Source organism: Zeugodacus cucurbitae, chromosome 6 (genome assembly GCF_028554725.1).
Source record: "Zeugodacus cucurbitae isolate PBARC_wt_2022May chromosome 6, idZeuCucr1.2, whole genome shotgun sequence".
Lineage (NCBI taxonomy): Eukaryota > Metazoa > Arthropoda > Insecta > Diptera > Tephritidae > Zeugodacus > Zeugodacus cucurbitae.
In genome coordinates this window covers 11,151,152-11,168,372 of record NC_071671.1, presented here as the reverse complement: position 1 = coordinate 11,168,372, position 17,221 = coordinate 11,151,152, and the positions used below count along the sequence as shown (strand labels likewise).

At 37.2% G+C, this 17,221-nt stretch overlaps 2 protein-coding genes across 3 annotated transcripts in view; one reads left to right on the top strand and one right to left on the bottom strand.

Annotated features, from left to right (window-relative positions):
* The window catches only part of LOC105210924 (patched domain-containing protein 3), a 64,165-nt gene extending 57,287 nt beyond the window's left edge, over positions 1–6,878 (top strand). For both annotated transcript variants that reach the window (XM_054233602.1, XM_011182130.3), the window contains exons 7-10: positions 50–213; positions 327–665; positions 4,068–4,381; positions 4,451–6,878. In XM_054233602.1, coding sequence (XP_054089577.1) covers positions 50–213; positions 327–665; positions 4,068–4,381; positions 4,451–6,367 — 2,734 coding nt within the window. In that variant the 3' untranslated portion in view covers positions 6,368–6,878. The remainder of the gene's footprint in view (positions 1–49; positions 214–326; positions 666–4,067; positions 4,382–4,450) is intronic.
* Positions 6,879–12,264: 5,386 nt separating this feature from the next.
* LOC105210925 (perlucin) lies at positions 12,265–13,087 on the bottom strand. The gene is made up of 3 exons (XM_011182131.3): positions 12,840–13,087; positions 12,652–12,760; positions 12,265–12,585 (listed from the first exon to the last, which is right to left on the bottom strand). Exons 1-3 carry the CDS (start codon positions 13,032–13,034, stop codon positions 12,317–12,319), a joined length of 573 nt encoding a protein of 190 aa, XP_011180433.2. The 5' UTR covers positions 13,035–13,087; the 3' UTR covers positions 12,265–12,316.
* Positions 13,088–17,221: the final 4,134 nt, after the last annotated feature.

Below are 17,221 nucleotides of genomic sequence, written 5' to 3'. Positions count from 1 at the left end.
ATTTATATTTCATATTCATTCCCATACTATTTATTTATATTTATTACAGCGTTATCACGTGCATGATGGGCGACGCCGTCCGCTCCAAACCATGGCTTGGTTTGATGGGCAACATATCGGCAATCATGGCCACTTGCGCGGCCTTCGGTCTGGCCATGTACTGTGGCATTGAATTCATCGGTATCAATTTGGCAGCGCCCTTCTTGATGATAGGTGAGTACACGTAATTACGTATAATTTTTATGCCATACACATGTGGCTAACATACATACATATATACTTACATATACTCAAACATGACTTCTCTTCCCCCCGCTTTTCACAAGGTATTGGCATTGACGACACATTCGTGATGTTGGCCGGCTGGCGGCGCACACCCGCCAAAATGCCCGTAGCCGAACGTATGGGCCATATGATGTCTGAGGCCGCCGTCTCCATAACAATTACATCGCTCACCGATCTGTTCTCATTTTGGATCGGCATCATTAGTCCGTTCCGTTCGGTACAGATTTTCTGCACCTATTCCGTATTCGCTGTTGTCTTCACTTTCGTTTGGCATATCACTTTCTTCGCCGCCTGCATGGCGATATCGGGTTACAGGGAGCGACTTAACTTGCACGCGATCTTCGGCTGTAAAGTGCAGGCAATGTCTGTGGCCATAAAAGGTAAGTGGATTTTATGCTGTGAATTATTAAAACTTTGCATGCTTTGTTAGTCACTATTGTTCCGACTGCTACAAATTGTTGTTGTTGCCTCCTACAAGCGTGCATAAGCCACCAATTCGGCGGCGGTGGCACAAAACTTTCACAAATCACAAAATTTATTTCTTTTTGTTTATTTGTAATTGCGAGTAGGCATAGGTAATGCATGAAAATGGTTGTTGTTGTTTAAAATTGTAGTATGTACATATAGCACATTTTACAAGTACAACAAATATTTGTTTCCGTTCATTACCGCAGCACCAGCAAGAATTAAGTTGCCACATGTTTTCGCCATTTTCATGGCTCATTAAATTGTCGCTTCGGCCGGCAGTCATTTCGTCTGCAGACATCACTTTTATTTTTCTTTATGTCTCGCACTCTTTATTGCCTCATTTTGCTTTTTCTATTTTATTTATTTAAACAACTATTTTTGCTTTAATTTCTTTTATTTTGTTAACCTGCATTCGCTTGCTGGTACTTTTGACTTTGCGAGGCTTTGTCGGTTAACTGCATTCAAAGTCTATGGCTTGCCGTTTAAGTCTTTTGTTTTGTGGACTTTGCCTTTGTGTTTTTTTTTTTGCGTCTTTATGTTTTTTTATGCATTTGGTTTAACAATTTTATGCTGTCTTTTATAATTGTGTTGTCTGTCTTTACCTCACAGCCACTAATTGCCAAACATAATAGCAACTATACAAGTAGCAATCGGTTGACATTTGATGGAATGACTACTGTTGACTTTTGAGTGAAAAGAAATTGTGCTGGAAATAATAAATTATATTTTAGTAAAATTTAAATAAAACACAATAGTTGTCTTCGATTCTCCAACACTTCGAGAGTGTTGAATAGAACAAACAACTAGCGTAAATCAAATAAACTGAAATTTTAAAACAGAGATAATATTATAGATCTTTAGGAGGAACATTGTGACACTACCGGGACTAGTAACCCCTCCCACTACCATGTGCTCTCTGAACTATCTTGTGGTCTTGATACAGCAACATCGGAGAGATCGTCGAGAAAATCGTGTCCGATAGTTTTCTTTCTTTTACGGTGCAAAGCCTTTTTCTTCTTCTTGACTGGCGTAGACACAGCTTACGCGGTTATAGCCGAGTCCACAACAGCACGGCACGCATCTCTCCTTTTGGCAGTTTGGTGCCAATTGGTTATACCAAGTGAAGACAAATCCTTCTCCACCTGGTCCTTTCATCGAAGTGGAGGACTCCCTCTTCCTCGGCTTCCACCAGCGGGTACTGCATCAAACACTTTCAGAGCTGGAGCACTTTCGTCCATTCGAACAACATGATCTAGCCAGCGTAGCCGCTGTCTTTTTATTCACTGTACTATGTCATACAGCTCATAATTTCATCGTCTGCGGTATTCGCTGTTGACAATGTTTAAGGGACCATAAATCTACCGCAAAACCTTTCTCTCGAAAACTCCTAGCGCTGTCTCATCGGATGTTGACATCGTCCACGCTTCTGCACCATAAGGTAGCACGGGAATGATGAGGGACTTGTAGAGTTTAGTTTTTGTTCGTCTAAAGAGGACTTAATTTTTCAATTGCCTACTCAGTCCATAGTATCACCTGTTGTTTGATGACAGGAGATATTTCGTCAAAGCCTTGTATCCACATATAAAACGTTCTACGGTCTCCACCTCTTCTCTGAAATAGTCATTGTATGATGTCCCCAGTCCATCGGCATGCCTACCAATCACTGATACTAGAGTTTTAAACTGCATGTGCGGCTCTTATTCCATTCAGACTTCCGTTTGTCTGCTTGTTGAGCAAGTCAGAGATTCTTTCCACCAGGACTCGGCTATGTCTATGACATATTTGTCGATTAAATATCTACAAGTCGCCAGAGGCATACATATTTCCTCTTTATTGGTATTTATTTGTAAGCAAGTGCCTAGTCTGGCTAGTTCATTCGCTTCACTGTTGCCTGTCTCATTAATAGCGCAAGGCATTATTTCACTATCTTCGATGAGACCTTAAGAGACTTAAGTTATTTCAAGGCCACCTGGCTGTCTTTCTTGTTGTTAGCACTTTCTTTGTTAGAGAGTATAGGCCTTCTTCGATTGCAGTAATCTCTGCTTGGAAAACACTAAAGTGATGTCGAAAGACGGAAGGCGATTTTGATGTCTAATTTTTCTGAAAAGACACCACCTCCCACTCCAGTTACATAGGATACTTACGATAATAATTCTTTAGAGACTTTTTGGTTATAAAAAAGTCTCTAAGTTATTACCGATCTGTGTACAATTTCTGAATATTTTCTTGGTGGGGAATATGACCATCACTCTACATCTTCATTAGATCACATTTCACTTTTTTCTGCCAAACAACTCAATCACTTGGTTGAGCTTGTCTAGTTTTAATTAGAATTAAGATTTTATAACTTATTGTTAGGCTTCAAAGAGCATATTCAGTAAATAAAGAAATATTGAAAAAAAATTATATTTGAGCTAAGCAATTTCCATTAAATATTGTACAATCTCGAGTCTAGTACGTGCGAGTGCATATCTTCACCTCTAAATCACTTTCTCAGTAAGCTACTTTGTAGTAGGTGAGCTCAACTGATTATCCGATCAAATTTGTAATGGTGTACACCAATAAAACAACCCACTTCTTATTGCATACATTTCACTCCGACCTAGTAAATAGCTTCCAACTCTATTAAGCTCAACACAATGAACTAATTTACTATTTTATAAACACCAAAGCCTAGTAAACTTGAGAGTCGAAGATGTCGGCTAATAAAAGCAGCACGATCGAACTAAAATACCCGAGAGAAAAAGTAGGAGTAGTGCGAAATGCACCTGTGCACTTGAAAATACAACAAAAGCAAAAGCAATCAACCAATAACATTATTAGAGCAGCAATAATCGAACGTTGTCGAAGTAGATATTGCCGTGGAATACTAAATTCAACGCACTCAATGCAGCATAGACGCTTTTTCTGGGTCAATGTTAGCAATGCATTGCAATGGTAGGAAAGACAGCAGAAATATAACAGAAGTAAATACGTTTAGGAGAATTGCGGTAATTTACTATAAAGCATACAGTGGACACGAAGCTGAGCAACTTTTTATTCAACATTTTATAGTATAATATTAATTAATTTTTAGTTCAATATTACAAATGCTTTAGGAACTTTTTCACTTATAATTCAATCGAGATTCAAAACAAATTTTGAGTTCAATGCAACAACACCCTAAATGTAGGCAACGTTTTAGCAAACCTAGCTATGTAATAAAGCTTATTTGTTTATTTTTTATTTTACTTTTTATTTTCAATTAAAATTAAAAAATATATTTCACTAATATTGTATTTCAAACGATCTTTAATTTAATGTTTTTTTCACAGAAAAACGCAACTTCTTGTACAAAGCCATCATGGCTGGCGGCATCAATCGCGACGATCCCGACAATCCAATCGATAACAAAGATCACATGTTTATGGCCTTCTTCAAAGATCATCTGGCTGCTGTGATTAACAATAAATGGTGTAAATTACTGATCATAATGATATTCGCAACATATTTGGCTGGTGCTTGTTATGGACTCACACAAATCAAAGAGGGTTTGGAACGTCGTAAACTTTCAAAGGCCGACTCATACTCGGTGGAGTTCTTCGATCGTGAGGACGAATACTATCGCGAGTTTCCATATCGCATGCAGGTATGTTCACTAAACTCAATCACATAAATTCTTCTCTTCACTTAATACTGAAATCTTGTCCATCCACAGGTGATCATCACTGGAGATCTGAACTATTCTGATCCCATTGTGCAGGATCAAATCGAGGAGCTGACGCGCACACTTGAAAACACATCGTATGTCACCTCTTCGCTATATACCGAATCGTGGATACGTTCTTTCCGTTCGTTTGTCGATCGCAACAATGATTATCTCAATTTGACCATCGATGATGAGCAATCGTTTATTGACGCCGTGAAGGAGCATTGGCTTTTCCCCGGCAATCCATTTTCACTCGATGTCAAATTCAATGAAGATGAGACACGCATTATCGCTTCACGCTTTCTCATACAAGCTGTGAATATTACCGACACAAATCACGAGAAGGAAATGGTACGCGATTTGCGTAAGATCTGTAAGGACTCGCCGCTGAATGCGTCTATATTCCATCCGTATTTCGTGTTCTTCGATCAATTTGAACTTGTGCGTCCGACCTCTATACAGTCAATGATCGTTGGTGCGCTCATTATGATGATCATTTCATTCATATTTATACCGAATATACTGTGCTCACTGTGGGTCGCCTTCTCGATCATTTCGATTGAAATGGGCGTTGCTGGCTATATGGCTTTGTGGGATGTGAATCTCGATTCGATTTCTATGATCAATTTGATTATGTGCATTGGTTTCTCAGTAGACTTTACCGCGCACATTTGCTACACCTACATGTCATCGAAGAAACGCAGTCCAAAGGCCCGCGTACGCGAAGCGCTCCACTCACTTGGCTTACCGATCGTGCAAGGTTCCACCTCCACCATACTTGGCATTATCGCGCTACTGCTGGCGCAGAGCTACATCTTCCTTGTATTCTTCAAAATGGTATTCCTTGTGATATTCTTCGGCGCAATGCATGGACTCTTCTTGCTACCCGTACTGTTGTCACTTTTCGGACCTGGCTCTTGGCAAACGTGGTCTGGCACTGATGTGGGTGATGATAATGACGAAATTACCGACGTAGAGAGTCCCATGAAGATGTCTAGTATGGACAAATTGAGCTCGTACTACTTGCAACAGCACACACCTTTAGGTCTGCCTGTACCGTATAGTACCGGTAAAGGTTTCCTCGGTGCGCCATACAAAGCTTACGGTGACGAAAAGGATTTGGGTATTGGCACATCTGGTGAGGACTCTTCTGAGTCCAGTTCCAGTCGTTCGCAACGTCGGCAAGCACTCGAGGATGAACACACACGCCGTCGCTATGAAGAGGGTTGGCGCCGCTCATCCTACCACAATCTCTACACCAACTCACAATCACAATTCCAGCCAAACAACGACCTCTATGGCCAACAAGTAACCGCACAAGAGTGGCGCGCAAGGCTTGAAGAAGAACAGGAACGCAAGCGTAGCGTCGTCGGCTTGCGCGCATACGACAACTTTGCTGCAGACTTTATGCACATGCAACGGCGTCATCCCACACAAGGTGGTGAAGATATGCTCGATTCGCCCGTGTCTCGCCTAGAAGCTGGACACTACACGCCCACATCATCGCTAGACGAACGTTCGCGCCGCAAGTACCGCCCCGCCATAGCAGCTGCGGCAGCCGCACCACATAGCGCTGGCAGCGGCGATGACAGCAGTTATCATCAGCAAATGAGCGCCCCCACCGCCGCCACGACTACAACTGCGAAACGTTATCACCGTCGACGCTCCTCGGAGGACTCCACACGTCACTATCAACGTTGGCCGCCATCCAATATTGAAGAGCGTTGCGCACGTCGTTATGCCTCCAATGCACGCGAAGACAGCGCGGCCTATGTGCCGACGCATGCCAACTCCTCATCAGTCGCCGCCGCCAATGCTTACCGCCCACACCCGCCAATGCGCTCCTCATCGCATCACAACTTATACTATCCCAACAATGTACAACACCCACCAACATATCAATATGGCGGCTGCTACTACAAATGATCGTAGAGAGAGAGAGAGAGCGCGCGAGAGCATAATCGTGAAAATGAGAGTATATGTAGCTGTTAAAAGCGAAGGCGTGAACGTAATTAACGAAGCGAGGACTCAGCACCTCGAGAGCACGTTATTGAACTATGCACTAAGCCAGTATCGAAACTGGACATTTATTGTATGAAGAAAAGCTCATTGTGGTTTTTTATAAATCTAGTGTTGTGTTGGTTTTATTTTAAATTTTTAATTTGTATTATTTTTTTTTTGATATTTTATTCGTTTTTTTGTTTTGAAAAATAGCTATTCTAGTTTTATGCAAGTAAAACCAAGTAATGTTATAGTTAATTTTATACACAAACAAATCTAGTAAATATTTAAATACTAGACATATATATATTGTATACAAATAGTGTAAATTAATATGGAATTTAAATACTATTAGGTGCAAAGTTGTATTTATAAATACTAATTATTTAAAATATAATGAAGTGCAAAAGAAAATATCCCAAAAAATATGCACTTTTTTCTTTGTAAAAACATAATTTTTTTTAATTTTTTTTTAATTTTTTTTTAATTTTTTTTAATTTTTTTTTTAATTTGTTTTTCAACATTCTCAAAATTTTGTTTTAATTTTTTTTTTTAATTTTTTTTTTAATTTTTTTTAATTTGTTTTTCAACATTCTCAAATTCACTTTCAAAATTTAGATATCACTCTAAGCATTTTCGGCAAATTTCTAGTTGACTATTGTTTTCTGTATGTCCTTCTTTTTCACTTTTCCTACTTCGTTCTGAATATGAAATTGAAAAAATTGTACAAAATAATCTTAAAAATTTCATTTTTATTTAAATTCTATTTATTTTTTATTTTTTTTTTTAATTTACTATTTAACCTTTAACCCCTTCTACGCACTTCCGTTTTAATTTCAAAATAATTTAATTAAAATTAACAGTTTGTTAAGCAGAAATAAAAATAATATTTTATACATAAATTTTCTGACACTAAATGAAACTGTAAGTGCCTTCCGATAGTTGAAAACTTTGTGTTTTTGCTATTTCTGAGAAATACTCATTATCTGCATATATAAATATTTAAGCATCGCTCGCAATTATTTATAAAAGCGCTTTTAACATTCATTTGACAAATTTATTCGCACAACACTATAGTTTATAATTTTTTAATTGTACAATAACTTCTGATTTATGCTTATTATAATTTTCTTATTAGTATTTAGTTTAGAATATACAATTATTGTTCATATCTAGCCTAAGATGGATTTTTGAATAAATATTATTTTTATTTCAACAAATTTCTGGCATTTTTTTCTCTCTAAAGTTATATTATTGAATTGCTAATTACAGACAAATATTATTTGAAAAATTTCACCATTTTGTAGTATTTTTAATTTCATGCGTAGAACCCAATTTTCACTAGCTCCCATTCTAGCTGATACCATGTACCAGTCTCACCATGTTAAAAACTATACTTTCACATTGAACTATATGACTATGAAACGTTGAATTTCAAGCGCTTCGAAGACACCACATCTAACTACACAATATTTAATGTAAATACATATCTACATATTACATAACAAACATATAATACATAGATAAGTATAAAGCCGAATGCAACGCTATTGGCTGAAGCGTGAAATGCATTGAGACGCATTAGGGAGCGCACCCTAACTAATGGCTAACACAAAGGGATGAAGATTTATTCAAGGATAAAGTATAAGCAAGTAAAAAAATTTAATGCACACCAAATGACGACAAAGTTTCCATAAATTAATTAAAACGAGAAAGGATATTAGCTTGGACTGAAGGGAGATAAATTAATAGAATTGGTAGTGCTGGGGAGTTAGTTTTTAAAGGAGAAGCTAAAGGAAGGAAGGTATTATAATGATTGAATTATATATGAATGTTGACAAAATGCATTTCAAGCGAGAAAACGCTTCGAAAATACATACATATATATAGTATTTATTAGATTAGATCGGATAGTGTAAAACAAAATGAAATTTACTATCATTTCTATGTAACGGTAAAAATGTATGTAACTATTAAATGTTTTGAAATTCTGACTCATATAAATAAATGGTAAACAGCCGTAGCTGAGAGTGTACTCGAAGACCGTTCGGATCAACTCGGACTGACGTATGGAACGACTTGGTACATTTTAAGTCGAGATCTTAAATTGAAAGCGTATAAAATACAGCGTGTGCAAGAACTGAAGTCGCTCGACCGTACCAAGCGACGTCGGTTCGCACTATAGGCTCTCGAAAAGTTTCGAAAAATCCGACATTTTCAAACCAAATTCTGTTCAGCGATGATCCATATCTGGATCAAAGGATATGTAAACAAAATTGCCACATTTGGGACGAAGAGCAACCTGAAGAGATTCAAGAGCTGCCATTTCATCCAGAAAAAACAACGGTTTGGTTTGGTTAGCGGGCCGGTGGAATCATCGGTCCATATTTCTTTAAAAAAGTATGTGGTGGAAGCTAACCGTCAATGGCGATCGTTATCGCGTCATGATATCCGACTATTTGATGCCTGAAATTGAAGCTCGTGATCTCGACGACATTTGGTTTCAACAAGACAGCGACACTTCACACACATTGCATCAACCAATGGATTCATTGAGAGAACACTTCGATGTGCAGATAATTTCACGTTTTGGGCCGGTCGATTGGCCACCATGATTGTGAGATATCGCACCGTTAGACTTTTTCCTATCCAGACAATCCCTTCGATTCAGGCGAACATCACGCGTGTCATTCGCCAGTTACCAATCGAAATGCTTGAACAAGTCATCGAAAATTGGACTCAACGGGTGGACCATCTGAGACGTAGCTGCGATCAACATTTGAAAATAATCTTTAAAAATTAAATGCTAAATAATTTTCTTTGCAATTAATTAGCATTTTTGAATTTAGCATTAAATTTGAATTTTCTGTGTTTTTTTTTCTTAACGAAAATAGGGAAGCTCGTAATGGCTCACCCTTCACGTCACTATACGTTGGTAAAAAAGTAATGTAACTATTAATTGTTTTGAAATTCTGATTCTACTCAGTTCCATCATAAAATAATATATGTTTTTTTTTGTAAGCGTCGAGCAAAAGAACTATTAACTAAAAAAACTTATTAAAAACAAGTAAGGAAAGGCTAAGTTAGGGGGCAACCGAACATTTTATACTCTCGCAATTTATTTATTTAACTTTATTAATATCATGTAATACACAATTTGACCCACATATTCGTCATATATATTGTATAAAGTCCATTGAATGTTGGAAACCCTAATATTAGGTTAGAATCACCGAGGTCCTCAAGTTCGATATATGGGGCCTTGAAAACCTATGGTTATTGAAATCGGTCGAGTAGTTCCTGAAGTATGGTTTTTGACCCATAAGTGGGCGACGCCACGCCCATTTTCCATTTTGTAAAAAGATCTGAGTGCATCTTTCATCTGCCATTTCTTATGTGAAATTTAGTGTTTCTGACGTTTTTCGTTAGTGAGTGAACTCACTTTTAGTAATTTTCAACCTAACCTTTGTATGGGAGGTGGGCGTAGTTATTATCCGATTTCTTTCATTTTTGGACTGTATTAAGAAGTGGCTAAAAAACGACTGCAGAAAGTTTGGTTTATATAGCTCTATTGGTTTGCGAGATATGTACAAAAAAATGAAATTTATTTTTGATGACATATATTTTGAACCAACTAAGCGGGAAAACCAATTAACCGAGTCCAATTATCCGAGAAAATTTACGTGTGCTTTCATATGTTATATTTTTTGTCCGTTAACACCGTTCAATTATACGGGGAAACCAATTAACCATAGGGTCAAGTAAACGAAATGTACTGTATTTGGTGTGTTTTTAGGCTACAGTTTTGGCAACTTTTGTTTAAAATAAATGAATAGAATATTTCTTTTTCTCATTAAAATTATACGAAAGTTTCACTCTATCTTCATTCACACATCAAGCAAATCTTTCGAATAAGCCTAACTGTTCTTATTCTAAAATATTACAATATAAGATCCCTTATAAGATTCCTATGATTTGATAACGAAAACAATCCAAGAAGAATATTATAATACTTACTAAATTAAAAATTAACTTTACAGTTAGTTTCAATAAATATTTGAAGTATTTTAATTAAAATTATTCGCTCTAATTAACATTGTTTTCCTACTTATGAGAATCATGAAATGATTCAGTTGCTGTTCACGAAATTATTAAATAAGACAATGATAGAACAGGAAATATTGGAAATGAACTAATCATGTTAAGGGACAAATTTCGGTAGGTTACACCTTTAAAAATAGCATATTAAAATTTCAATCAATATCCCAAATAGTTGAAACAAATGATCCGATCACTATCGATTTTTTTTACATGTTCTATATATAGTTCTCCGTACAATGACCTATCGATTTTTGATCTGATCAAAAAATCAAATTTTGGAAGGCCAAAAACGACCAAAATTTTGGGTACAATTCGACTATTTTTTTTAAAACGCCGCCATATTGTCAATTTTTGATTTTTTTTTATCGTAGTTCACTGTACAGACAATATTATATAGTTTAACGGGATTTTTTTTTAGACTTCATCCACGGAGAAGGCCGGAATCACTGCAGCAGTGAAGGATATTCCATGACACTAGGTGTGCCCCTTAATAGTGTAGCAGATCACTTACTGGTTACCTCCAGTTCCAAAAATTCTTTTCAATTTAGATATTTTAAAGAGATATCCCATATTACAGTAGAACTCCAATTATCCGAACTCCGACTATCCGCATCGCCGATTATCCGAATCACAAAAAATTGTCCAAAAAAGTCTAAGTGCGCTATTATTCTTCCCCCCGCGAAGCCAGTGTTTGCGCGTCAAGTCTTGACTTGACTTGTCTTAACTTGCCGTTGTGCCTACACTGACTTCCCCCCGCGAAGTGGAAGAAGAACTTTCTGCTGATGTTGAAGTAGACGCTGGACCATCAGCTAGTGAAGCATTTGCCGGCCTCGAGACTGCTTTGAAGTGGATGGAGCGTCAGCCCGAGTGGGACCACTTGCAACTGCTCAAGCGAATGCGTGACCTGGCTGCCCGAAAACGGTTGAAGACCGCAAAACAGCTTACATTGACGGAGATGTTTAAAAACAATGATTTTTATTTCTAAACTTGTACATAAGTACATTTTATTTATATTTAAAACATGTGAAAATTTCATGTTTCTTTCATTTAATTCAATAAAAAAAAATAGTGTAATATCAAAACGTAGCTTTTATTCTCTCCAATGGCAATTTTTTTTTTTAAATCCGATTATCCCAATATTTGATTATCCGAATGGGTCCCCATTAATTCGGATAATTGGAGTTCTACTGTATCTAACGAAATCCACAAGAACAACATTTTTGGATACTTTTTTCTTTTTTAGTCCACTTGCAGATGATACCACATAATGACTATGACATTTGTTCAAGTTAACTGCGTACACTTATGAAATTGTTGTACACTTACGCTGAACATTTTCACTTAGTCTTGCTTAATTCTATTCGCTGTCCTTTGCTATACATTACTTAAGAGCATTGTGTACACAAAACAACGATTGTCACTTGACGGCCACTTAAAAGTAAGTGAAAACTTAACGCATACTTAACACTGCATTCAAAGGATTTTGGCAATGGGTATCTTAAAAATGGTATTCTTAAAGTTTTTGATGTAATGTCATGCTTACTGTATGAAGCATCTCAATTATGATTTAAGCTGTTTGAGGAAAACCGATAACATTAAACAATTTAAATAAGACCACAAAGACATTCCATATAACGGAGTTCTTTATAAGACCACAAAGACATTCCATATAACGGAGTTCTTTAAGTTTATTCAAAACAATATAAATTTATTCTGTATCAAACGACTTTACTACTTACTATATAGATAATTAAACAATTATTATATTATATATTACTTTTGTAAGAAAATCGGTGTGTCATAACTAGTCAAAGGACAGCGGGTCTCACAAATTACATATTTTTCAGCCTCGCAACGATCATTACTCCACTGACCATTCGCCAACAGAGCGAGACAATTTCTGTTACGGAGAACTTCGATCGGTTTACCGGCTGCCCATCTGTTATAGCTGATAGGGCGACCCAGATTAAACCAAACCCAACGACTGTTGTCTGCAAGTTTTGAACCGGAGAGCCAGAATTCCTCATTGTTTGAGGCGAGTCCTAAATGCAATAAAATAGAGATTTAGACACGAACTATTAACAGCTGAGGACTGCGAAGGTACTTACCACTATTTAACAAATATTTCTCCAGCAAATCGTTTTCTGATTTCGAATTTATGCTGCCCAACGACAGTCCTTGATAACCGCAAATCTCTTGAGCTTTAAACCAATTTGCCTGCAAATGTCGAAAATAAAATTGAGAAGTGAAGCACTACATCTCACGTCAGTACAAACGGGTATACGAAGCAACTCACCTTAATGTAAGCCACAACTACAAAGGTTTTGTCACGTAGAAGGCCTGGAAACGCGCGATAGTTGGACTTATCCAAAGCTTCAGTGGATAAATTTGGAAATACGAAACCACTATACGGATCTGCGGTGCTATTTTCTGCGACCAAATTTTGTGCAACAAAACAAAGGAAAAATAAAGCTAAAATGTATTTGAACATTTTGTAAATAAAAATTAAGTTTTTATCAACAATAATCTGAAGTAAACTGTCGATACTGGTGTTAAATGTGGAACTGTTGACTTTTATAGCTTTTTAATAACTTTAAAGGCGTTGAAAGACTGTTGAGTGGAGAATAACTGGAGGTAGCATTAGTCATTGTCATTACTGGCTTATCACCGATATTCTAAGAAAGCTGTCACAAGGCTCATTAGAGCACAATAGTAATTAGTGAAAATGTTTTAGCTTCATTTGATTTCAGGAACGAAAGTGTTTATGTTAAGTAAATATAATTTAGTCACGTGTGAAATAATCAGAAAAACGTGTCGAAAAAAATTTAAAAACTATTCGTTAATGTTGTTTCTTTCTGTTAATTGTTCTTATATTAATGTAGTACTTGGTAAATTTATAAAGGGTGAACCATTTCGAGGTTCCATACTTTGTTAAAGAAGAAAATACAGAAAATTCAAATTTATTGGGGAATATTTATTATCATTCGAAAGAACATTCTTTGAAATATATTTTTTTTAAGATTATCTCTTTCAAATGTGGGACGCGCTTACGTCTCAGATGGTCCATCCGTTGAGTCCAATTTTTGATGACTCGTTCGAGTATTTGGTAACTAGCGAATGACACGCGTGATGCTTTGCTTCAAGCTCTGAATCGAAGCGGGATTGTCCGCATAGACTTTAGACTTTACATATCCCTACAGGAAAATGTCTAAAGGTGTGACCGTCCCAAAATGTGAAATTATCTACTCACCGAAGTGTTCTCTCAATAAATCCACTAATTGGTGTGATGTGTGGGATGTAGCACCGTCTTGTTGAAACTAAATGTCACCGAGATAACGAGCTTCAATTTCAGACAGCAAAAAGTCGGTTATCATGGAGCGAAAGCGGTCGCCATTGACGGTTACGTTCTCATCGGCATAATTTTTGAAGAAATATGACCGCTGATTCCACCGAGCCGGCACAACCCAAACCGTTATTTTTTCTGAATGAAATGGCAGTTCTTGAAACTCTTCAGATTGCTGTTCGTCCCCAATGCGGCAATTTTGCTTGTTTACATATTCATTGAGCCAGAAATGGGCCTCATCGGGGAACAGAATTTGGCTCGAAAACGTCGGATCTTCTTTGAAATTTTCAATAGCCTATAAAACGAAGCGATGTCGCTTGGGATGGTCGAGCGGCTTCAGCCTTTCAATTCAACGCTTTCAATTTAAGATCTCGACGTAAAATGCACCAAGTCGTTCCATACGTCAGTCCGAGTTGCTGCGATCTAGAGCAGTTAGTTGCAGATAAGACTACTTGATCTTCTTCACTTTCTGTAAAATGTCCAAGTAATAGCAATTTCGACCTTCACACATTTCACAACACTTCCACCCATCAGCATTTAGTTGTCATACTCATTAAGCAAATAACGTCGATTAACGGTTAAACAAAGAACTAAAAAGAGACAACTAATAAAAGTAGCAGTTAATTACACTGAGCGAGAGTGTTCACGAGTGAGTAACAAAGTTCGCAAATGAGCTACAACTACACAGCATCACGAATGAGGGAGTGGATTTAAGCGAAGGTTGTATAAATTACGAACAAATTCCTGCTCGCTCTTAAATTTTATCACCAATTCCACGCTTGTGGCTGCAACTAATTCTGCTGCTGCCGCTGTTGCAGCTTTGACAGTTTTACTTTATGCTAAATGCAATTGCACGCGGTTTAATGAAACACATTTGCCGCAATGTGTTGCAGCATTTGCACTGGGATTTTTGCTATGATTTTCATTTCCATTGTCATTATGCAATGATTAACTTGGAATGTGCATTTAAGTCGTTCATCGTTTTTGCAATTAGTAGGAGTAACGGTATTTAAGTTTTATTGCTAAACCGTTTTAGCGTAGTGACAACTAAGGTTTCATTGGGGTTTCAAGTTGATTAAGAAAAGATTAAAATTAAGAATAGAGGAACTACTTTCGGTTTCTTGGGAAGTGAAAGCACGGAAATAAAGACGGAGAATATGAAGAGAGTAGGCTTAGATAGAAATGTGAATCATTTAGGCATTGAATTGCATTTTATATTATATTGTATTTATATAAGCTCTACATCAAAGTAATCTAATTTACATTTACAGAACAAAAAAAATCTGTAGCAGAAATGTGAATAACTATACTCATGACACTGATTTCTTATAGGAGATTTTTTGAATATCCTTCAAGAACTCATTCAGGAACAGATTCTTAAATTTTAGAGTTAGATCTTCCAAAAAAATACTCGACCCTTTATTTGTCATATACGCTTTACCGAAAAATTTCTTTTTCAATTCTGCCTCGAAAATAGAATTATAAATTTTTTATTATGCCCTGTTCGAAAAGTTCTATTTATGGAAGGAAGTTTCTATGAAATTTGCTTCTATTACCAATTCAAGAGTTCGAGTTAAGGATGTTTGAGTTATGGAACTTAAAATGTATATCCTTAAATTAATAATTATTAATTTAAAAAGCCTTTTTTCGAACTTCAAAACCAAATATATAGATTGTGGAGGCGATTTTACTTATGAGTCAATCTATCGGAAAAAATAGTTTGGTCCAATATCCACAAAAAAAAATCGATTCGTATTGGCCTGATTTTAACCATTTCTGATACAGAGACACACTATTAGGAAAAATATTTCCTCTGAATTAAATTAAGATATCTGAGAGATTTACCGATATTTTCGGTGAAAAATTACCCTAAGTAACTGAAGGACCTCTAAGACCCGTTCGATACCAAACGAGGTTTCAGACAAGGTGACTCGCTATCGTGTGACTTCTTTAAGCTGATGCTGGAAAAAATAGTTCGAGCCGCAGAGTTAAACAGAGAAGGTACAATTTTTTTATAAGAGTGTACAGCTACTGGCGTACGCCGATGATATCGATATCATTGGAAACAACACCCGCGCCGTTAGTTCTGTTTTTTCCCGCCATGATAAGGAAGCGAAGCGAATGGGTCTGGTGGTGAACGAGAACAAGACGAAATATCTCCTGTCATCAAACAAACAGTTAGCGCATTCGCGTCTTGGCTCCCATGTCAATGTTGACAGTCATAACTTTGAAGTTGTAGATAATTTCGTATACCTGGGAACCAGCATTAACAACACCAACAATGTCAGCCTTGAAATCCAACGCGGAATCACTCTTGCCAACAGGTGCTACTATGGACTGAGAAGGCAATTGAAAAGTAAAGTCCTCTCTCGACGATCAAAAACTAAACTCTATAAGTCCCTCATCATTCCCGTCCTACTTTATGGTGAACGGTGTTAACATCCGATGAGACGGCACTAGGGGTTTTCGAGAGAAAGATTTTGCGGAAGATATATGGTCCCTTAAACATAGACAACGGCGAATACCGCAGAAAATGGAATGATGAGCTGTATGTGTTGTTCGACGACATTGACATAGTCCACCGAATAAAAAGACAGCGGCTACGCTGGCTGGGTCATGTTGTTCGAATGGACGAAAGTTCCCCATCTCTGAAAGTTTTCGATGCAGTACCCGCTGGTGGAAGCCGAGGAAGAGGGAGACCTCCACAACGATGGAAGGACCAGGTGGAGAAGGACCTGTCTTCACTTGGTATTAACAATTGGCGCCAAACTGCCAAAAGCGTAAGCGGTGTCTACGCCAGTCAAGAAGAACAAGAACTGAGTTCTTCATATTCGATATCCGGAGCCTTGAAAAGTTATAGTCCGATTTCGACAATTTTTCCACAAGTGATGCCACAGATAATATACAGTATTTGCATAAAGTTTTACTCCGATATCTTCATCGGTTCCTTATACATTATAAAGTGAAGGAATAAGAAGGAATTCAATTGAGTTATATGGGAAGTTGTCGTGGTTGTGAACCGATTTCATTCACGTGTCATCAGGGTGTCAAGAAAGTGTTATATACCGAATTTCATTGAAATCGGTCGAGTAGTTCCTGAGGTATGGTTTTTGACCCATAAGTGGGCGATGCCACGCCCATTTTCCATTTTGTAAAAAAATCTGAGTGCAGCTTCTATCTGCCATTTCTTATGTGAAATTTAGTGTTTCTGACGTTTTTCGTTAACACACTTTTAGTAATTTTCAACGTAACCTTTGTATGGGAGATGGGCGTGGTTATTATGCAACTTCAACTATTTTCATTGTGTATGGTGGGGTACGCAAGGGAACCGACTG